Raw genomic sequence first — 22,738 nt, forward strand, 5'->3', positions numbered from 1 at the left:
CGCGCGCTCGCGCCCCGGCAGGAGCGAGCGGCCTGATCCACGCAGCCGCGGGTGCCCCCCCGCCCCGCCCCGCCCCGCCCCGCCGTGCTGCGCAGCGCGGGCGCCCTGGGCCGTGCCACTGCGGGGCGGGGGCGGGGAGGCGGCGTGTGTGGCGGGAGAGGTTCCCGCGCCCCCTGTTGGGCTCTCCCGGCACCGGGGCAACCGGCAGCAACAGAGCGCGGGCGCTGCGGGGCCGCCCCCCGCTCCGGGCCGCCTCCCCGCGCCTCCCCCTGCTCCGGGCGGCCGTTGGATCGTGCCCGTGCGGTACCGGCTCCGGGCGGCGCGTGCTGCCGTGCCGCTCGGTTCCCTCCCGTCCCGGCGACTCTTCCTCAGCGGCGGGCCGGCGCCCTGTGCTGCGGTGCGTAGGACTGAGCTTTCTCGAGCTTGGGCGATCGGCCGGCGCTGTCCCTGATGCAGCTGATGTGGTGTCAGCGCTCTGTGGGACAGTGTCGGGGTGTTTCCTCACGTTCCCACCGCATTCCTTGGGATCCTCTCCAGAAAGGTGCTTGCTTGCCTGCTGCCTCCCAGGGCTGCTGCTTCAAGGCCAGGCTCTTCCACCTCCTTACGTCTCCTCAGTCGCCTCAGACCTCTGAGGTCCAGAAATCCTTCCCTTAAACCCTTGGTCAATGATCTCTTCTTTACACTGTAAACTTTAACTCCAGGTGTATTTATTTTCAATAAATTGTTCCTATCTTCCTCAACAATGCCAACTAGTTTGATAACAGCAAACCCTTAAGTTTGTTTTCAATGGTATGTTTTCTGTCATTTCTTCTTCCAGTGATTTTTGGTGTCACCTGCCCTTGGGTTCCTTACCCAATGTCTAGATCTACCAACAGTCAAAGAACAATACCAAGTTTACCTGATGGTGCATTTTACACCTCATGAACTTCCACACCTTGCAAAAATAAACAGCTTCCAACTTTTTAAAACTTCTGCGTGCTATCCATCCTGTGTGCTGAGCATAAGGAAAATGTAGCTAGCTTACCCATCGTACACGGTGTTGCAGCATACTCATTTTTACAATAAAATACCTTAAAATATTTTAAAGTATTTTAAATGTTTATCTATAGATCTTCATTGCCGTGCTGCTGCTGCTGCTGCTTTTCTACACTACACTCATGCCAGATACAGCTGATGTGTGGTAACAGCCTCTCAGAGTTGGCTCCTGCCTGAGTTATTTTCATTCCTGTTTTCCATCTTGCCTTTGCCTCCGTAGCAGATGGGAGATGATCTGCGTTGTCTTTATTCTGTATTGCATCCTAATGTCTTAACTTCCCTTCTCTCTTTCGAGCAGTATGAACACAAATACTTCAGTTATTTGTTTGCATATTCTTTATTTTTTATTATTTTTTATTTCTTAGATTTAATGATCTTCAAGAAATAGCTGTTCTGAACTTACTGACCAATTTCTTCTACCTTAATTTCTATTCCTGGTGAATTTATTATATATTGTTTTCTTCCTCCTCAAGGTAGTTCTTCCTCTATCTGACTCTCTCTGGTTGTGGAGTCTCCTTCGCTGGAGACTTTCAAAACTCACCTGGATGCGTTCCTGTGTGAGCTACTCTAGGGGATCCTGCCCTGGCAGGGGGTTGGACTAGATGATCTTTCAAGGTCCCTTCCAACCCATAGCATTCTGTGTAATGCTAGTGCTAAGCCTGCTCTCTACTCAAGCCTTTGAGTTCTTTATGCTTGCTGACTAAGCATTTTGCTTAGTTTTGTCAGGTTCTAATGAGGGTGATGATGAGGAAAACCTAAGATTTACTGTAGCTAATCTGCATTAAAACCAAGAAGAAATTTGAAATATTTACCATGACCAGGTCTTGCATTACAGTTAAAGGGTTTCCAAAATTCCACTCATGTTTTACCCCAGACTTGTCCATACACGGACTTTCTATACCATTATTAGAAAGTGACTGAGAACCATTGCTAGAGATAACCTACGTGCTTGGCATGTTTTATCACTAGGTGTTAATGCCACCAAAAGCTGTCATCTTAGTACTCAGAAGATACCTATTAAAATATTTTGGCACAAACTGTAAATTCAGTAAGAATTACACCAGTTGTATTGCAAATGCATTTGATTTTCTGTTTTGTCATATTTTGAATTTGTTTAACAGAGAAGATATAATGGTGTCTAGATACAGAATCCATTTGTCCTGTAAGCACCAAAGCTGTCAGTCATATAGTCAATTATTCAGATTACATTTATTGCCAGTATTTTAAATCTAGACCTTCTTGTATTTTACTTAAATAAACTTTTTGTTTACAGGTGTGGACTGCTTATAGACTGTTAAAGTGGAACAAATAAACAAGGGTATTTCAACTCTTTTAGTGCAGTGCAGTGTCACACAGATCCAGCCATGGCTGCAGAAGTGAAAAGTGATATGGAGAGGATTGGCCTCTTCAGTGAAATGGGTTATATTACCATTGGAGATAAATATGTATCCCAGTATATGCGTAAGTACAATTAATTTTAATCGCTATTTAGTGATAGGGATCACTTCTAGTACCCATCTACTTTCAGAATTACTATTTCCTAATGTGTTATTTTTTTTGTTAGAGGGAACTGATTTTTCATACATATTCTTTGCTCAGGCCTGCATTATTAAGAGAAAGACTTGATATGTTGAAATGAATATAGTGAAGAAAGGAAAAATACAGTAAAACTGAAAAATATGTATGCATAATGGCTTGATAAAATCCCTTTGTGTATACATTTCTTTTTAATATTGATTATCTGTAAGCTACCAGCATTTTCCTGCTTTTTGTGAAAGACATCCCTTCCAACCCCTAATATTCTGTGATTCTGTGGTTCTTTGTGTGCTCCTTCAGCAGGTCTTGTGTTATTGACAATTACATCGGAATTATTTTAAAATTATTGTTGCAATATTTTTTTCTGTGCTGATCTAACTCAGGTGCATGAGATTCCCCATCCTTTCTTTTAAAATAATATTCTCCATGTTGTTTAATGGGAGTACTTACTGAGAAAAGCAATGCTTGTAACTAGTGAGGTTACAGAGTTTGACCCTCAGCAGCTGCTTTGAAGCGGTAACACAAAATACTTGTCGTTTCTCACTACAGGTATTTCTGCTGTAGTGTTGTGTCAGTGATGTGAACCCTGCCTGGCGCACTATTAACACACTTTTGCTTCTGGGCATTCAAACCCAACTGGAGGCACTTAAGCTCTGCTACCTGCTCTGTAATCAGTGGGAGAGAAAGATGGTACTCCAAAGTATTTTGTATAAACGGGCGTCATCTCTAGCTCTCATGTGTCCTCTGGAGTAACCAGTCTCTCTCCATTGCATCTAAAGGAAGTGCAGGGATTAGAAAACTAGAAGCAAGTGCTGTGAATACCTTCTCACAGCATTGTATTTCAGATACAGCCATTTATTTACATGAGTGAATCAGAAGTTAAATGCTCTGTAATACATTATTTGAGCCACCCAGATGCTGACCTTATTTTTTTAATGTAGGCTGAGAGAAGCACTAACATCAAACAGTTATTTACAGTGCTTACTTTTTTAAAGGCCCTTTTAATGAAGCTGCGAGCAAGAACAAACAGATGTTACCTGGGGGGAGCAAAGCATTGTCAGCTCTGCAGGCAGGTTATTTTGAGCCTCAGTTTGTGAGGATTTTTGAAGGTGAAGCCTACTCAAACCCTGTTCAGCTAAGGAGACGCTACAGATTGGCAGAATCAAAGAAGAATTTGGGCAAAGCTTTCCTTCCCAGTAATGGAGACAAATTGCCGTAAGTGTTGTGAAAATGTTTTAAATTGACCTTTTGTCTTTTCTGTGCCCTAAAGATGATTGTCACAGATTATTTCTTATAAAATCGGTAATGAGACTACAACATTGTAGTTTTATACAATCTAGTGTTAGCCAGTACTGAGTGAAGATTTTTGAGCAGCAACATGTAATTGCAGGTAAGGCAGAGCTGAACACAGGTAGAAATCAGGTCCTGTTGCTTGCTCTTAACTACTGTTTTTTGCTGTACAGTTTTCTTACCCTTTAGCTGTAGCTGAAGATGGCTATGCGAAAAAGGTATGGAGAATTAACAAATTAATATTTCATTTTAATTTAGGAGGAAATCTGTTTGAACTTGTCATATGCAACAACTCCCTCCCATTTCTGAGCCTCCCAAAATAAAGATGGCATATATATTGCATAAAGAGTAGGAAAAGGGACATTATCCAGGTGCAACTGTTTCCTCTCAGTGAATCCATATCCATTATCTTTTTGCTAGAAAAAATACCAGTTATCCTACCAGGTCATCAGAAGATGTTACTGGGCTGAATGATATATGCAAAATATTACAATAAATGCACTTTTGCTATTTGCACAACATTAGTTGCATGACAAAATAACACCAATGCCATTGGTGTCATGTAACTGTTATTATTCACATATAAAACCCAGATGTAGCCTGGTTACTCATTTATAACTACGCATTCTTATTTTGTTCTTGTTGCTGTAATAAGAGACAGGAGGATTCAGTCTGTGTACAGGGTCTAGTTCTTACAGTCTCATGGAAAAAAATCAAAACAATCTCTATTAAGCATAGTTGTATTATTAAAATGCCTTAAACCTTCATCTCTGCTGCCATCTTGTTTAATTTTTGTCCATAACCCTGTGCACGGAATTGTGGTGGTAGTAGATGCATGGGCAGTGGGTCCGATCTGGCTTTATAGTTAACCTTTGAGAGTTATATGTTTGGGTTTTCTTACTGTGGTTTAAGTGCACTAGACATGGAAAGCCTGAAATATTTGCAAAACATTAATCAATGTGTTTGTTTTCTATTTTTAGGTCTGGGCTTGGCAGCTATTATGGAACCATAGGAGGACCATATCCATACTTCAGTCCGCTACGGAAAGCTGAAGAAAGATACATTCCTCCTGGAAAGAATTTTTATACTAATCCAGGAAAGAAAGGAACTGGATATGGGTAACTTCCCAATATTGCTTCTTGTGGAGTATTTTATTAAGTTTTTAATGCATATTGAGCACCTAAATAATTAATTTTGTTTTTACAGTTATGCAAACCTTACCATAGGTGAACAATATCCACATGAAGCAGATGGGTATGAAGTAGACAGAATAAATGCAAAGGTGAAAATATTTGTCTTTATTACATATTAGTGTTATTTATTACAATTTGCATGAACTTTTTGTTCCATGTGGTTTTTCCTTTAGCTTGAAATCAGTAATGCTAATTTACAAAATGAAGGAAGGAAAACAAATTAATGACCATCCTGTACAAAAAAATGATTTAGGTATTGTTAATTTATTATTTTTTCTTTGAGATATCTGGCAGCATCCCACACAAGTTCTACCATGCAGGACTTGACCTTAATTTTTTATTTGGAGACTTTAAGGTGCAATAATGACCAAACAATGCCAACAGCAGAACACCAATACTTTAATGTTGTTGTCAGAAGAATGGAACCTCATTATCCTAGAGGCTATATAAAATTTCCCCAACACTTTTTCATAAAAGTTCACAAATCTAAGAAAGCTTGTAAACTTGCATGCACTGATTTTAGTTATCCTGTATATTTTCATCATACATAGTGAAAAATAGCAGCAGGAGAACATTTTTTGGTCTAGGATAAGAACAAGATTAGAAGAAACAATTCAGCGACTTGCAGTTGAGTCAAATTTGGAGTCAAAACTAAGCATCCAGAACAGAAAATGGGAAGAACAGAGGAAAGAGGGAGCCTGGATGGTTTCCACTGGGTAGAAAAAAGGAATTTGCTCTGAGACCTTAGCATGATTTGCTAGGTGAAACTGTATTACTGATGATACATTTTATGCTTGTCTTATAATTTTTTGTAATGTTTGAACCTATTTTATCTTAAAATGGAATCTGGGAACAGTAGTCAACATCTCCCACAGTACAAAGAACCAATTCCTATAGAACCTTAGCAAGGTGTTCAGAATCTGGGAAATGTAGTGGCCAGGGTTCACAAGGGTGAGGAGCTGGGATGCATGCAGGCAGAATTTTCAAGCATTTATGCATGCATGCATGCCCAAGATACAGGTGTACACACCTTTACACATCTGTTAGACACATCTTAAATGCACAGTGCTCTTCCTGACATTTGCCTCCTATACTTTCATAATTGTTGTGCTTCCTGGTCAGTGAATTTATGGTCTGTTATACATGCAGGGTATATTAAATACCTCGATCATCAAATAAGAGCAAAGAAAGTTAGAGTGAACATTCTCCAAGACTGAATTTAAATGCTTTCCATTTTTTCTGTTAGAATATCATACAGTGAAAATCCTCAAGATTGTTTCTTTCTATGTATTTGTTTTACAGAAAGAACGAGAGGAACATAAACGATTACTTAAAGGAGGGCCTTTCAAGTTAAATCTATATCCCCGGGAGTACTTTGACATGAATCCCTATTTTAATGACAAACCTTTGCCTCCTGTGAAGAAACCACCTCCAGGGAAGCCAATTGCACCACCTTTCAGACCAAGTTCTCCTGGTAAAAAGGTTAGTTAGTTATATATTCATCTATTTCCTATTACAAGCCTTGCTTACAGTATTATGTATTACAGTATTAAGATAGAGACAAGTATTTGGTTTTGCTATTAATTTCTTACTTTTCTTGCAAAAGATATTACTCCATTTACTTTGTTTTCAATTTACAAAGCAATGAAATCTTGTTTGAACCAACAACTGCTAAACAGTTTCAAGTAACCTAAAAAGTGCTTGCATGCAGTGACTAAAAAGTGACTGCATACACCACAAAATGATACAAAGCAGAAGGTTATGCAAGAAGTGACAGTAAGACTAGATTACTGTAGCACAATGAAATGCTCTCCTATTTTGGACTCTGTTAGTCACTTGTATAATTTTTGAACCTGCTAATTACTCTCAGCCTATACAGACAAACATCTGAAAGGTTATTCCCAGAGGTGTTATGGGAATGGGTATCTGGAAGGAGCAGAAAAAATCAGGTTAGTCCTTCTGCTCAAGGAAAGGCTGCAAAATAAACTCTGTTGCTTGTCCATCAGCAGACATATATTTGGAATCTGCTTTAGAATTTGCCAGCTCTGCAGTAGCTAGGAAAAAAAGAGGAAAAGGATAGAAATATATATACTTGGAAGGGCTTAGGGGGCATAAGAAATAAAGCCTGGAGTTAGTATGAAGGATATATAAGAACATTCATTCCAGTTGCTTAGTGTAATTATTTCTTAAAATCTAAATGGATGTTTTTCTGTTCCACAAAACATTCAATCCTGATATGTTTTTTTGTGATGAAATACTAAAATTATGCCATTCACCTTAGGCTACACCTTAATTTTACTTTAAAATGGATTTAAGATGCATAAATACCTCCCTGTTAAATGACTTGAGATACCTAATACAGGAACACCCCTTAATCTGTCGCTTTTCACCTCTTTGTTTTGGAGTTCCATCATCAGTCCTTTAATACTGTGCTCTGCTAACCACTGTTTTCCTGTTTTATGCCCTTCACTCTTGACTTGTTTGACTGACATTGATTCACCTGAGGAAGGTAATGATAGCAAGAAAAATATAGCTATTCAGAAGGAGACAGCAAAAATGCTTACACACAAATAATTGTGTTGGGTGCATGGCCTCATAGATGGGGAAGCTGAGATCTTTCAGAATGAATATCTGTTCAGAAAATTTAGCTGCTGGAAAGTCAGCACCTCATCTGGCTGGCAATGCTGATGATCCTGCTCCAGGTTCCCCATCCTTCACACTATATATGCTTTCTCCATAGATTTAAATTATGTGTACTTCACACAGCTACTTCACACTTTCCCTCTCTGCCATATAAATTCTTATGGGCAACATTGCTTTATTGTTGATTGAATAGCTTACTCTTGCACTTTTCAGGAATGCAGCCTCAGCAGACGGTGGCATTTAGCTGTACTAAGGGATTGCATATAAGTAATCAGGTCTCTGCATGTTTATTAACTAAAATTTGTCACTCTTGTAGTACTAGTGGACATAATGTTTTTGGGAAAAGCAATGCTGTATTTAATCCTGTATCTCAGAAAGCATATTGATATTGATGCCCAAGCCCTGCTGTATGTAACAATCCCTACACCAGTACTGGACATGGAGGTGTACTAATAGACTAATAGTGACATAGGAGTTCTCTGGTTTTGCTAGAGGATAGCTTATTTTAGTGAGCTGTGTTTTTACTTTATTTTGGTTGCATTTTTAAGATCCTTTCCTCAAAATCTAGGCTTAGGGAAGAACAGTTAAAACTAAGAATTCATCAAAATAATGACTAAAAATTTCCTTAAAGCTTCAATTGCAAGTTTAAGGAATATTTGGGATTTATCTTTTTTTAAGATAATACGATACAGTCTCCTATTCAGTATTCTTACTTGCTTTTGCATGAAAAATATTTTAATTAACTCAATTATATTGTAGATTGGCACTTTGAAAAGTTCTTCTTTTTTTCAGCCTGGGGGCATGAAAGGAGGCACATTTGATCCTTACCCAAGCCATTCTGTTGACCCTTATGTAATTGCAAAACCTAAGGCTGTCACAACTACGAAAGAACAACGGATTTTCCATCCTCCTTCTGGACCAAAAAGCAGACCTGTTACAAGCATAATGACTTTAAATGTTGCAAGGTGAGCTCCTTTAATTTAAGTTCATGTTTCATTTATGCTGTCCACCGAGAGTCATTATCACAGCTGTTCATTACTGTCTAAAATAATTTAATGAAGAAAGAAACAAACTATTAACTAATGGATAAGAAATGAGCTTGACTTTAAAAATTGTTTCCTACTCTGTTTTGTAAATTCAATTTACTTTCTAAGGCTGCACATATCATAGAGACCTTCAAAATCATGCTACACACTGAAAAGTTATGATTTTTTATTATTTCTGACTTGATAAATGAAAAAGGACCAGGAAAGTTCCTGTTAAAAAACAAATCAGTTGTTTTCCTTATGTTTATGAAATAAAATTGGCTCCCTCTGCTGGCGAACATAATATTAGGTCATCTAAGCCTGTGAAGCTTTTGAAACTAGGGCACTCAAATTGGATTCTTAACTACAAACATGTCACTGTGTAATATTAGAAGACATTTATAGTACATGCACATATCGTAGTGTCTGTATATAGGTAGATTAGCACATAATTAGTTACTTTTTTATTTTACTAAGCTGTAACACTTATATGTAAATAAATTTATTTTCTGGTTTTGGCTTTTGTAATTCAAGAAGTAAATAGAGACTGTGTTCTTTAAAGTTATTCCAAGAGATCACTTTGAAAATCAGAGTTCTAAGATTGCATGTAAAACAATTAAACATATTATTTTGCATACTTCATGAGTAACATGAAATATTTGAGAAAGAATTGATTAAAATTTCAAAAACCCTTTTAGAGGAATCTGCTTCAAATTTGTGATTTGCATATCATATATGAAATATAAGAAATACACTTCCTTATTCTCCCATTGCTGTTCTATCTACTTTATTTCACCACGTATATGCATTTGCATATTCCCTTTTTTAAGTTGCAGGGATAGTCTGACATTTTTATTTACACTGATAAGGCAGAACCAGAAGCTATGTATTACTCCACATTGCTTTTCATTACTAATCAAAAGTGAGAAAGAATTGAAAGTAACTTTTTGATACACCATGAAGAATGTTAACTACCAAAAGTGATGCCAGGAAGTACAACATTCCATGTATGCACTGGTGTTTTTAAGCTAGTAAATAGAGAAAAAGAATGGTATACTGCTCTGCGTAGCTTTCATATCAGTGTAATTGTTCATTTTAGTGCTTTATGAACAAAATAAAAAATCATGTTTAGAAATGTTTTTATTGGGGAAAAAACCCTAACTGTACGTAAAGTAGGTTTCAAAATTGAATGCGGGAGACTGACTGTGAAGTATCACTGTGTCTTCACAGATACAGTTATGATGGACTCCTTAAAAGTATTTGTAAGGAGAAAAAAATTCACATACCCAACAGAAAATCCACAAAGAGAAATTAAAAGTAGTATTTCACATTCTCCACTCATATTTCCCTCCTAAGAATTTTAATGAATGTATTTACTTTTGGTTCATTATTCCTAGGTTTAATAGAATGAGAATTGTGAACTGAATTTCCTATAAGCATGAAGCTCATAGCTCATAAATTTTAAGAAATGTGGAAGGACATTTTTCAAATTGTCTACTTCCCCACTGAATTACAGTTCTTTATGTATTCTCCAATGGAAAGCTCATCTTCTGATATTTGGACATAATCCTATAACTGTATTTGCTAGTGTAAATTCTTGCTCTCAGGCAGAGCTCTGTAAAAATCAATTTGACTTCACAAGGATGCAAGCCATTAAGTCTAATTACAAGACTGAGTGTATCACAGTTTTTTATTTTTACAAAAACTCTTGTAATTTGTACAGTAACATTCTACAAAATATCTAATAAACTTATCTTTGTTTACATTTCAGATCATTAAATGTAAAGAACTACAAGACTGTACAGCTGGCATCTTATTAGGTACAAAAGGTGAAATGAAGGGTGCACTTTTTAGACTCTGTAAACTGTTAACATTGCAAATAAAAATGTCAAAAGTGGAATTCAACTATACAGGACAATCCAATCTGTTTAACTATTGAGAATGAAACATTTAGTTTCTAAATATAAAGCTCTAATAAATAATTTAATATCATTTGTTTATTAATCCAAAGTTGCATTTTTATAAACATTTCCACCTTATTGCTTAACTGGACTTTTGCAATGTACTTTTAGAAAGCATACTTTCTAATTAGTAATTTGGGTTGCAAATTGACTTTATATTGCAGTGGAAAGAAGTGCGTATGTTTTAAAGTGCATACCAGTGTATGTGTTAACCAAGTTAGTCTGTAGCCCACAATGAAACTAAGGTCATTGTTTCCCTTTGTCGCAGAATCATAGAATGGTTTGGGTTGGAAGGGACCTTTAAAGGTCCTCTAGTCAACCCCACTGCAATGAGCAGGGACATCTTCAACTAGATAAGGTTGCTCAGCGCTCCATCCAACCTGACTTTGAATGTTTCCAGGCATGCGGTGTCTACCACCTCTCTGGGCAGCCTGTTCCAGCTTTTCACCACCCTCATCATAAAAAAAAAGATCTTCCTTTCATCTAGTCTCAATTTAATCTAAAGTCTTTCATTTTAAAGCCATTACCCCTTGTCCTATCACAACTGGCCCTGCTAAAAAAAGTTTGTCCCCATCTTTTTTATAGGCTCCCTTTAAGTATTGAAGGGCTGCAATAAGGTCTCCCCAGAACCTTCTCTTCTCCAGGCTGAACAACCCCAGCTCCCTCAGCTTTTCTTCTTACCAGAGGGGTTCTAACCCTCCGATACTTTTTGTGGCCCTCCTCTGGATCTGCTCCAACATGTCCATGTCCTTCTTGTGCTGAGGACTTCACAGCTGGATGCAGTACTCGAGGCGCAGTCTCACCAGAGTGGAGCAGAAGTGCAGAATCACCTCCCTTGCCCTGCTGGCCATGCTTCTTTTGATGCAGCGCAGGATACAGTTGGCCTTTTGGGCTGCGAGTGCACATTGCTGGCTCATGTCCAGCTTTTCATCTGACAGTACCCTCAGGTCCTTCTCAGCAGGGCTGCTCACAGACCCTTCATTTCTTGGTCTGTACTGATACCGGGGATTGCCTGGACTCAGGTGCAGGACCTTTTACTTGGTCTTGTTGAACCTCATGAGGTTCACACAGGCTCACTCCTCGATCTTGTCCAGGTCCCTCTTAAATGACATCCTGCCCCTCAGGCATGTCAACCACATGACTCTTCTTGGTCTCATCTGCAAACCTGCTGTGGTTGCACTAGATCCCGTTGTCTATGTCACTGATCAAGATAGTAAATAAGACTGGTCCCAGTATGGACCCCTGAGGGAAACCACTCGTCACTGTCCTCCAGCTGGACATTGAGCTGTTGACCACTATCCTTTGGATGCAACCATCCAGCCAATTCCTCATCCACCAAACAGTCGACCCATCAAATCTGTCTCTCTTTAATTTAAAAGGAAGGATGTTGTGGGGGACCATGTCAAAGGCCTTGTGGAAGTCTGGATAGATGACATCCATATCTCTTTCCCTTGTCCACTGATATGGCCCCCCCCCTCATAGAACACCACTAAGTTGGTCAGGCAGGCCTTGCCCTTAGTGAAGCCATTCTGGCTGTCTTTTCCATGTAGCTTAGCATAGCTTCTAGGAGGATCTGTTCCATGATCTTCCCAGGCACAGAGGTGAGCGTGACAGGTTGGTGGTTCCTAGGGTTCTTTTCTCTACCCTTCTACAAAATGAGTGCAGTGCTTCCCTTTTTCCAGTCACCAGGGACTGCACCTGACTACCATGACCTTAGAAATATTATGAAGAGTGGTGTGAAGAATTGTTAGGATCAGTAGCTAACTTGCTTAGCATTAGTAACTAGATTTGCTGTAGCCATAGGCAGCAAGCTGTGGACTTTCACCTAGATATACTTTGGGCTGGGATAGAGTTCATTTTCTTCCTAATAGCTAGTAGAATGCTGTGTTTTGGATGTAGTATGAGACTAATGTTGATAACACACTGTTCTAGTTGTTGCCAAGTCATCTTTCTCCTAAGTCTAGGACTTTACAGTTTCCCATGCTCTGTCAGAGAACAGATGCACAAGAAGTGCAAACCAGAAGATAAGGAGGTTACAACCATCGGCACGAGCTGCAGTTTTACAAGATAGGAACAGTTAATGGCCTGCCTGGAGACTGAGAAAGAATACAATAAGGTGTTAGAAGACGCTGGATCAGAAATCACCATTGGACTAAAAAGGTTTGTGAAGAATGTGTAAAGAGTGTGCAAGGGGTGGGTGCATAAATCATAAGGGTACAATTGTCCAGGGATTTCTTTCTTTGGGGCCCCTCTCTAGAGGCACCCAGCTCGAGCTGTCTTTTCCAGCTGTACCAGCTGAATAGATTATTTTGTTGTAAAAGATTCGATACCTGAGACTCTGCTCCAGGAAATCTAGGGTCAAGCCTGAGGGAAGAAGGAGGGTGTGTGTATGTGTATGTATGTGTATGAGCAAGGAGTCAAAAGGGACACCTGCTGGCTCTTTGGAATTCCTCACTGTGAAGGGTCTCCAGTCCTAGCAGTTAAAGACTCAGGGTGGTGTGTGTTCCCCTCCTTGAATAGTGTGTGAAAGCTCAGGCAGTGGCTTCTCCCTTAATAGGGGCCTGACAACTACATAATCCAATTCCCTCAGGATTTGGGATGAGTCTCTTCAGGTCCCATAGACTTGCATATATTCAGGTTCCTCAGGTGGTCATGAACCTGATCTTCCCTTACAGTGCATGGGACTTGGCTCCTCCAATCCCTCCCTTGCTGTCCATTCACAGTAGAACAACCACAACTTGTTCTTTATTTCAACTGTTGCGTAAGAAATATCTTAAAAATGTATGTTTTTTAGTTTTAATGACGTCAAAGTATCAAGCATTGTTCAAAACCAGACAACAAGCAGCCGGTTATGGAGTCGTCTGTATTTACCAACATCTGTTTTCCCTGATTTCCTGATGACCAGAAGTGCTGCTGTATTCTCCAAGAGCAGCTTAATTTCACTTTGTGTACATAGAATATTCCTAAACTTTGTGTATGTGGAAGGTTCCTAACGAATCTGATCCTTCCTTCAAACTCGTCACTTCTCAGATGGAACTGTGATCCAGTGTTTGTTTCTTGTAAGTTCTTTCCCAAGAGCTTCAGAATTGCACCGACCCTCTCTCTTGCACAGGTAACAACAGTCATAATTTGAAAATCTTGTTGTGTACATGCTGGATCTTGCAGGATCATTTGAATGTCATGCTGTAAAAATTGTGAAACATTGCAATACTGGAAGCATAAGACAACTAACTTGATAACAGAGTCATTCATCAATCAAGACTTGTACAGTTTACCTCTGCCAGTGCCCCTTACCCATTAAAAGAATACAAACAATTATCGTCGGCCCCATTTCATTCAGTACTGGGCTTTGGAGCTTTAAAAATATTTAAATAATGTTGCATAAATGCTAAAGATCTGATGGGATTTGTGGATGAAAAAACAAATTCAACCTTTTTATTCTGCATTCAAGTTGTATGTAGTTATTTCTTTTGAGTTAGGTTGTGGGTTTTTTTGTATTTGTTTTTCTTTTTTTAATAGGAAGAGGGAAAATTGATGAAATCTATAACATAGTTGGTTAAGTAATTTAGTGGTGTGAGATGTTTAAAAACTTTCAGTTTTTTATGTTCAGTCATGGGACCTGTAGTTAAGTGCTCATGCAACTTTGCATGTGTGCTTATAGCATTGGAAGATTACAGTTCCAGAGACTAACAGACATTGATAATGGCAGTTTTAAACATTGTTTTGGAAGGATAGTTTGCAATTACGTAGATAAAAGAGTTAAGTTGGGATTATGACTTTCAGTCCTTAAGAATGGCATAGCTGTAATAGTCAAGCTTTCCAGGCTCTCCAAATAGTTCTAACATGTTTTTGTGGAAGTACAAAGTGAAACCGCTTTACACCTGTCGAGGGACAGCTGAAGAGTTCATTTACTGGAATTAGCCCAACAGTATTACACAACATGGACAAACAGAAACCTTCTCTTTAGCTACTTACTTCCCAACTCAGAAATGTTGCGGTGGGATTTTTATTTTTATTATTTTTTCTTTAATTTTAATTTTTTGTGGCAGCATAAGGGGAAAAACAAGTTTTGGCTGGTATTTGCAATTAATAAGTATTAGAACATAAAACCTGTCACTGTAATCTGTCCCCCACTTACAATGTAGGAGGTTTTTTGGATCCTGTTCTGACATTAGTGATGTAGTTGCTAGCAGAGGTGTTTCTTCAGTACTCTTCTGTAGACTAGAATAAAAACATTTTACTGGGAGTCACCACTGGAGAAATTTGCCCTTAAATTTTCCGGAATGGCTTTTTGACAGTTGATGTTTTTGATTTTTTAATGGGACATTTCATCTTGTTTTTAAGCTATGCTAGCAAACCAAATATGACTATTTTACATTGGGCTGCTTTGTCAAAGATAAATTACAAAATGTTTGTAAGTTGTAAAAGACTGAATTATACCATGAAAGATCTGGAAGACAGAAGGCTTTGCTTCCAAGCAAAAGTGCAAGGGGAAGAAGAAAGAACTAGTGACGCAAGAAAAATTCAGCATCTACATAAATATAAAAACAATTTTCAAGCTCAGCTCCTTCACGGTTCTAGTATAAGCCATCCAAATTTCTTAGAATATTGCTTCTTATTTATATGTGAAGACAGAACCATTAAGACCAGTGAGTTCTGCCACTGGTATGTGTACAAATTGACACACAAAACACATCAGCTTAGTATTACCAGGAGTCTGTGTGTGAATCTCAGTCAGGGAGAGAGGAAATCCTGTGATATACTACAAGTTTAAAAATCAAAGAAGGGTTTTATGAAACTATAACTCTACCCTGGAAAAAGCATTTGCTTGGCAGTATCTTCATAGTACTCTGCTGCCTGTTTGTGCCCTCAGAGGGCGTGCGTGCGCTATACCATTCTTTGTATATATCTGCGTTGTGGTCTTCCTGGATTCCTGAAATGCAGGGAAGGACAGTAAGGACAAAACCAAAAGCCTTCTGGAGTTGTCAGCTCCTGTTTGCAATTAGATAAACAAGATCAGCTATTTGAAACCTGAGAATAAACTAGCTTCCTAAACAGAGAGAATCTTCCAGTTCCAGAACTGAGACAAATGGAGAATGGTTATGGAATTCTTGGTCCGAAGACAATATGGTCATTGTAAAATTCTAATGTACAAGTTTATCTGAAACAAGACCGGTACCTTGTTTGGTTTAGAAAGGAAATAGATTGTGCACTTCATTTTATCTAAAGACACTCCTGGAATATGACCCAGGAGGGGTCTTCTGTATTCCTGTAGCAAGAAAACCAGTGAAAAATAACAGAATGTTCTTCTTGGATTTCTTATGCAATGTGAAGGGAAATTTTCCAGTGCAGAAAGAAGTGCTGGGAAGTTAAACAATGCACAAAATCACAGAAAACAGCAATGAGTGATTAGGTGATTGGCTGCAAATGAAGAAGTTGTTTAGCCAGTTTGTGTTAGTCCTGTGTTAGCAGTCAGTGGTGATATACATAGCTGTCCTTTCTATTTTCCTTAGTTAACGTGTTATAAAGATAAAAACTTATCTAAATTGCATATCCAGCTCAACAGGCTTGTTCTTACAAGCACCCAAAATCTTCATAAGAGATGTGGAGAGAAAGGAAACCGAAAATCAAGGGCAGAAGTAGATAAAATAGAGCAGCAGCTAAAAATTCAGTGCATCTGAAAATTGCCAGAAACCTAGCAATGAGCACACGAAATTCAGGAAGCACTGACAAGTTAAATGAAGAAAGGAGTCATCAGAGTTCTGAGATACAGGATTTGTTTAGCAGCATAGAGTTACTTGAGTAAGGAAAATGCAAAAATGCACAAGATTGTCTTAATAAATTTGAGGATTAATGCAGTGTTTGAGGAAAAAAACCCACAAACATATTGCTTTTATACAACAGGTTTAAAATATGAAAAAATTTATGAAGCATTCTTAATTTTCAGGCAGTTGAGCTAGCTTGTAAGAGCGGATAGAATCCCTAATCCAGCCTCAGTCAGATTTTAATGGTGATCAGAGAGTAAAATACTTGGAAAAAGCCTGATAAAAGCAGCCTAAATTTCGCTTCAGTTATGATATTTTGGAATTTTCTAGGCTTCATAAATTAAGTTAATCAGTAATTTATCAGATTGCAATATTGGGAAAGAAAACAAAAGAAAACTGAAACATGCAAAGCAGAGTCAAAATTGTAAGGAGGAGATGCAAGCCTTGTAGGGAAGAGCTGGGCATGCACTTAATGGAAGTAAATAAACAATTGCAGTGACCAGTTGGTACAGGTACAGGAGATGCCCATTGTGCCCCAGAAGATGGGTCTGGCATTAGTTTCTGACTGGAGCCATGTGGGTGCCATTGTGCTTGTGTGGTCCCTAGGGTGGCCCACTCACCTCATTCCCCACTGTTTGCCTTAAGAGCTGACGGCTGCTGACTGCATCCTTTAAAGAATCAGGTTGCTCAGGGCCACATCAACCTGGTCTTGAATGCTTCCAGGGATGGGGCTTCCAAAACTTCCCTGGGCAACCTGTTCCAGTGTCTCACCACCCTCACACTAAACAATTTCCTCCTAATGTCTAACCTAAATCTCCCCTCTTCCAGTTTTGATCCATTACCTCTTGTCCTTGTAAAAAGACCCTCCCCAGCATTCCTGCAGGTTTCTTCAGGCACTAGAAGACCCCTATAAGGTCTCCCTGGAGCCTCCTCCAGGCTGAACAGCCCCGACTCTCTCAGCCTGTCCTTATAGGAGAGGTGCTCCAGCTCTTGGATCATCTTTGAGGCCCTTCTTTGGACTTTCTCCAGGAGCACCATGTTCTTCTTATGTTGTGGGCTCCAGATATATGTATTGGATTAAAACATTTTTTGAGGGGAAGTGCAAGTGTTACATTTTGAGTGAGTGTTTTGCCTGGGAACAACCCTGTGATTGCTTGGCCCATGTCTTGAGTTGCTGAGCTAAGCAGGAAAAAGAAACTTTTGGAAGAGGTTGCTAATAGCTGGTCATGTGAAGCAGTGTTTCATCTTATGTCTTTCTCTTATCTCTTACAGGTATTAATTTCAAGGTGGAAGAGGCGTTGTCTGAAGATTAAGGTAAATTGTTTCTTCTTGAAGATCTGAGGAGAATTCTGCTTTTTCTTTTTATTATTTTTAATTTTTTTTATTTTTATGATAAATGGCAGGCATTAATATTTTAATATGAGGATGCCAGAAGTGCCAAGGATTACTAGTATTTTCCTTAACTGGTGCTTGACATTGATTGTCTCTTAAAGAAAGCTTTCACAGAAAGAGTCAGCAACAGTATTTACTTACTGTTTTTATTAAAAAAAAAAAAAAAAAAAAAAAAGGAAAAAAAAGAAAAGAAAAAGGAGAGACATATCTGGAAATGGCCCATTGTTCTCATAGTTTGCAGTATCAGATGCCAACCTGTCTTGAGGCTGTATGGCTCAGGTCTTTGTAACCCCATGAATCTTCTTAGGAAAATGTTGGCTAAATATGAACAGCTAATTAAATTCGTCTGTGTCCCTACATACGGAAATCTTAGAATCAGCTACAGGGACAGCTGTCACCTCTTGATTATTGTGAGACGATGAGTGGACATGTTCCACAAACCTTTGAACAGGTGCAACCTAGACAGGTTTATGAAAACATGATAGCAGTGAGTATACAAGTATGTGAGGCATTGGGATCTGACAGGGTGAGCACAGGGACAGAGCACGTTAAATATTTGGAGATCTCAGTTTGGTTCCGCGTAAGTCAGAGCCACTGTTGGTTTCCCTAAATTGATGTCTTTCAGGGAGATCTGAAGTATCAAGGGCAGAGTAATTTCAGATAAAAATTTACCACCACTGTGGCAAACTTTCCCAGTTTCATGCATAGGAATCTGTATGAGCATAACTATTATATTGTTCTACTCTACTAATTAATTTTTACCTTGTATCCAGTATTCTCTGTTATTGGTACTTAAAATATTAGATGCAACATTTTTGTCTGACCTTGGAATTTGGGGGAAAAAAGAGATTGTCCAAATTTCAGATTACAATACTATCTCTTGTATTGTGGTGAGAACATGAAATTGAGCCCTTTCAGCATTCAGATGGAGGGGTAGTTTTCAGGAAGTTTAGTTGCCATGAAAAGCCATTTGGCAAACAGCAATAAGATCCAGTGCAACACTGCAGTCTGAATGCCTCAATGATTCTGCCTTTTTCCTTACATGCCTCAGTAGAACCATGATTTATTTGACAAGTTGTTATTTGCCCAGATGCTACCACTGTAAAGCTTATTTTACTGAGTACTTACTTCTACCTAGAGCAGAGTAATAGCTGATACATTTTTTTGCTAAACAGACATAAAAAGCTACATCTGAGTTTAGGTGTGATTTTCAAAGAATACCCTTTATGTCACAGAGTCACTAGAACTCCACACTTAATAAGGGGATTTACCTCCTTAGCATTTTTGTGGCCCTGTAAGGAAAGACAGCAGTGTACCTCAGTGCATCATTTCTGAAACCCTACACTTCCATATTCTGTCTAAGGTGAGAGTAGCTCTTGATTCAGAAACACTGGTTGTTAAAAAGCAGTGAGTAGGAAGTGTGCAGGAAAGGCTATCTGCAGAGCTGTGGGGTGTATGTATTCATAGAGAAGAAGCTCAAAAGTCATAGTGAGAAGGGAAAAGGATAGATGAATTGTGAGTCAGAGAAGAAAAAAAATGAACATTTTTAGAATTATGGTTCTGTATTAGGATCAAAGAATCTCCTGAAGTCCCTGAGATTGTGTATTCATAAATTACTTTATACTAGAACAGAGATGTAAAGAATTAATCCTGTTAATACAGTGCAGGTTCCTTACATGGTGTCTCATTTTTCCAATTCATTTGTGTTTGAGAAATTGCTGTGAGCCAGCCAGCAACTGGATCAGCTGACAAAAGATCTTGGTGGTGTCTTGGTGTATGACTGGTTTTTATACATTTTACTCTGATCTTTCTTTGTGCCAAGTGGTTATTTGTGCCTTTTGTCTCACTTTGTAATTCTTAACACTTTATTTCAACCTCAGTCCACCAATTTTATGTGAAAAAGAGCAAAAGTACAAAATGTTTATAAAGTATCATGCCATTTATCCTTCACACTATGCCTTTTCCTCTCCATACTGTAACTGCCTTGTCTGCTGAATCTGAATTTTAAACTGTGAGCTACCAATTATTTCTTATTCTCTGTACAGGTGGGCCACCTCTGCATCTCTGAGTATTCTTGCAATATATGCTTTTCTTAGAAATAATAAAATGAGGTAAGGTAGACAGTGCAAGAATCTCACTTTGAAACAATTGCACTGTTCACATGAATCCTACTTGCATATAGTTTTGAATTGGCTTGCTCAAAGAGGTGCAAGAGATCTAGAGCAGTGAACAGGAGCTCTCTGTAAAAGTGACTGTGCTTTGGACCCTAGGGTTATTCTTACAGTAAAAGTAAAATGAATTTGAGGGAATTTGCAAGAGTAAATGAGCAGAAAGATTCGCAAATCATGGAAAATATTAGAAATACAAAATAAAAGTGTCTTAGTTAAGTGCTTGTGTTTTGATAGTTTTAACCCACTCTTAGCTTTCTGAAATGTGCAAGCTGTACAAGCAAAGATGTTACAAGTCTAATCTTTGCAAAGGATAGCAGCAGTGAGAATTATTTGTGACACTGACAAATTAAGAAATTTCAATCAGAAACATGATTACGAAAGAGGTAACATTCATTCTATTAAATAAGTTGAAGTCAATTTGTGAAAAGGATATTTTACCTCTAAGTAGACCGAAAGACTGATTCTGATCTATGTGTGATCATAGATTCTCCTTGGGATTTACTCTTGCTCAAAAAACCCACTTGTGACTGTGCTTTCTGGATCTGCACAGCATGCAGCACCTTGTAATTACACTGGCTGCAAAACTGGTGCTGGGAAACTTAAATTCCTTTTTATAAGCAAATGAACTGAGTATTTCTGTGCCTTGTGGCAGGAATGTAAGGTGTTGCTACTGACACCCTTCAGGTTTTGTGTAAAATCATAAACAACATTGCTCTTTGTTATAATATGGAAGCTTGTTTTTTTGCCTGATTGTGCTGAGAGTTTGGTTGCACTATTACATGGTTTTTGTTTGTTTGTTTGTTTTGTTTGTTTGTGTTTTTGTTTTTTTTTTTGCCATTGAACATATTGCTCCAATCATCTCTTTAGTGTATCTGGTCTAATTAATATTTAACTTTTTATAGGCTGCTGGTTTAGCAGGATAATTAAAAACCTCTTAAATCAGTAATGTACTAAAAAGAATTTAAAAATATATATAGAGAACGAGACATCCATAAAAATCTGCTCTTGAAGTCTGGAAAAGAAAGACTGTGGTAAAACTTGCAAGAGTTTTTTCCTCTTGCTTAGAATCCTCTTGCTATTTACTTTTTATTTTGTTTGCTGGGTAGATAATAATAATCGTTAACTACTTTACAGTTTCTGCGTGTCCAGATTTGTCACTCCAAGACAGCTGTAATTTTGTCCACACATGAACTGTGTAAAATGGTGTTTCTTTAAAATTTTATTTTGAACAACTGTCCTAGCCAATGAGAGCATTGTTTTTCAGACTAATATAATATGCAATCTTTCAAGACTCTTTATAAACTTTACTGGTCTTTGGATCATGCCTTGGTGTGTGGCGAGTGTAACTAAGAACACTCAGTATGCTAAAACAAATGTGTGCATTACCATAGATAGAAACAAAATCCATTGTGATCTTGGACATTTTGTAGATAATATTACTTGTCAAGCATATGCTGTGGAGACAAAGGTTTTAGTTGATGGTACTGAGCATATGCTGAAGACTCATATGCATTTTATTTTAAAGCTTCATGTATTAAGAAAAAAGGCTTGTGTAAGTTTCTTGTTAAAAATTTCAAATGAAGCTACCTGAATAGCTTGCTTGGATGAGAGGAGGGAAAAAGAAACACCAAAAGGGCAAATCTGCCAAATATGGTTGCCTTAGAGGTAAAATTTGCTGTATATCTGCCAAAAAACATGGTTTATTTCCCACCATTTTGTTTATAAATACCCACTAGGTAAATAATAATCTCGTCCTTCTGAAAAAGCCTTCCTAAAATAGAGTTTAAATCAAGTACATGTGTTTTACAAGCAAAACAGATCTATACCAAAAAACACAGTTGTTTGCTTTCATATGGTTTCTAGAAATTTGAACAAAAATTATTACTCGAACACTTCTGAGCTTTAGAATTGTAGGATCATAGAACTGATCAGGTTGGAAAAGACCTGTAAGATCATTCAGTGCAACCTTTGTAACATCTGAAGCCAGATCCAGATTCTGAGACTGGATATTTCTCTATTTGTAAACAGTCAGTAATTAAACTTAAGAAACTTTTTCTCTATGAAAGTTGCAAGAAATATTTCAAGCTCTGTCTGTGTTAGCAGGCAGCATGGTGCAGTGGGAGCAGATCAGTTGGTAAGGAGGACCTGGTGTCTACCTAGTATGTGTGTGGGCTATTTAGTTCTAGTTTGATTCTGTGGACTGAATTCCCATTTGTGGTTGACATGCATTAGCAGTGCTCCCAGAGATGATGATTTAGCTGCATTTCACTGGAAAGGAAACCACATTGTGTACTCTGAAGCTGTTGTATGATGTGAATCAAAATGCAATAAGTGTGAGTGATGGGAGGTTTACTTTCAATAGTGTACTTCTCATATAAATGAAAATGCTAGTCTAATTTTTAAGTGATGAAATATGGTTGAAAAACTGAAAAAAGAAGTTGATGGAAACAACATAGTTTCTTTTAACTGCTCCAGAGAACTTTGTAGGTTTCAGATTGTTTGCAACACTTCAGCATTACTTAGAAGATCTAAAGCATTTGTCTCAAAAAAATTAATACAAAAATACCATATAAATCAATTATCTATGTCTTTTCATATACAATTCTTGGCTTACTCATTTAGAGAAACAGTTTTTAATATCTCCCAGAACAGCCCTGCTGTTTATGCAGCAGTAGCATAGCTGAGGAAAGCTTTTCACACCTGTTGATCAACATCTGAAGAATTGAG

At 38.2% G+C, this 22,738-nt stretch overlaps 1 protein-coding gene across 1 annotated transcript; it reads left to right on the forward strand.

Moving 5' to 3' along the window:
- Nucleotides 1-323: 323 nt before the first annotated feature.
- C4H4orf47 (chromosome 4 C4orf47 homolog) lies at nucleotides 324-13,882 on the forward strand. The gene is made up of 9 exons (XM_051619839.1): nucleotides 324-397; nucleotides 2,309-2,496; nucleotides 3,567-3,786; nucleotides 4,842-4,979; nucleotides 5,068-5,143; nucleotides 6,357-6,536; nucleotides 8,490-8,662; nucleotides 10,494-10,542; nucleotides 12,643-13,882. The coding sequence occupies exons 2-8, from the start codon at nucleotides 2,400-2,402 to the stop codon at nucleotides 10,540-10,542; spliced, it is 933 nt and encodes a 310-aa protein (XP_051475799.1). The 5' UTR covers nucleotides 324-397; nucleotides 2,309-2,399; the 3' UTR covers nucleotides 12,643-13,882.
- The last annotated feature ends 8,856 nt before the right edge of the window (nucleotides 13,883-22,738 follow it).

The sequence above is a fragment of the Apus apus genome, chromosome 4 (genome assembly GCF_020740795.1).
Source record: "Apus apus isolate bApuApu2 chromosome 4, bApuApu2.pri.cur, whole genome shotgun sequence".
Classification (NCBI taxonomy): Eukaryota; Metazoa; Chordata; class Aves; order Apodiformes; family Apodidae; genus Apus; species Apus apus.

Coding starts and splice junctions, on each gene's coding strand:
- C4H4orf47 (XM_051619839.1), top strand. CDS start 2,400: ATGGCTGCAGAAGTGAAAAGTGATATGGAGAGGATTGGCCTCTTCAGT. Junction 4,980..5,067: donor AAGAAAGGAACTGGATATGG/GTAACTTCCCAA, acceptor TTGTTTTTACAG/TTATGCAAACCTTACCATAG. Junction 8,663..10,493: donor ATGACTTTAAATGTTGCAAG/GTGAGCTCCTTT, acceptor TTTACATTTCAG/ATCATTAAATGTAAAGAACT.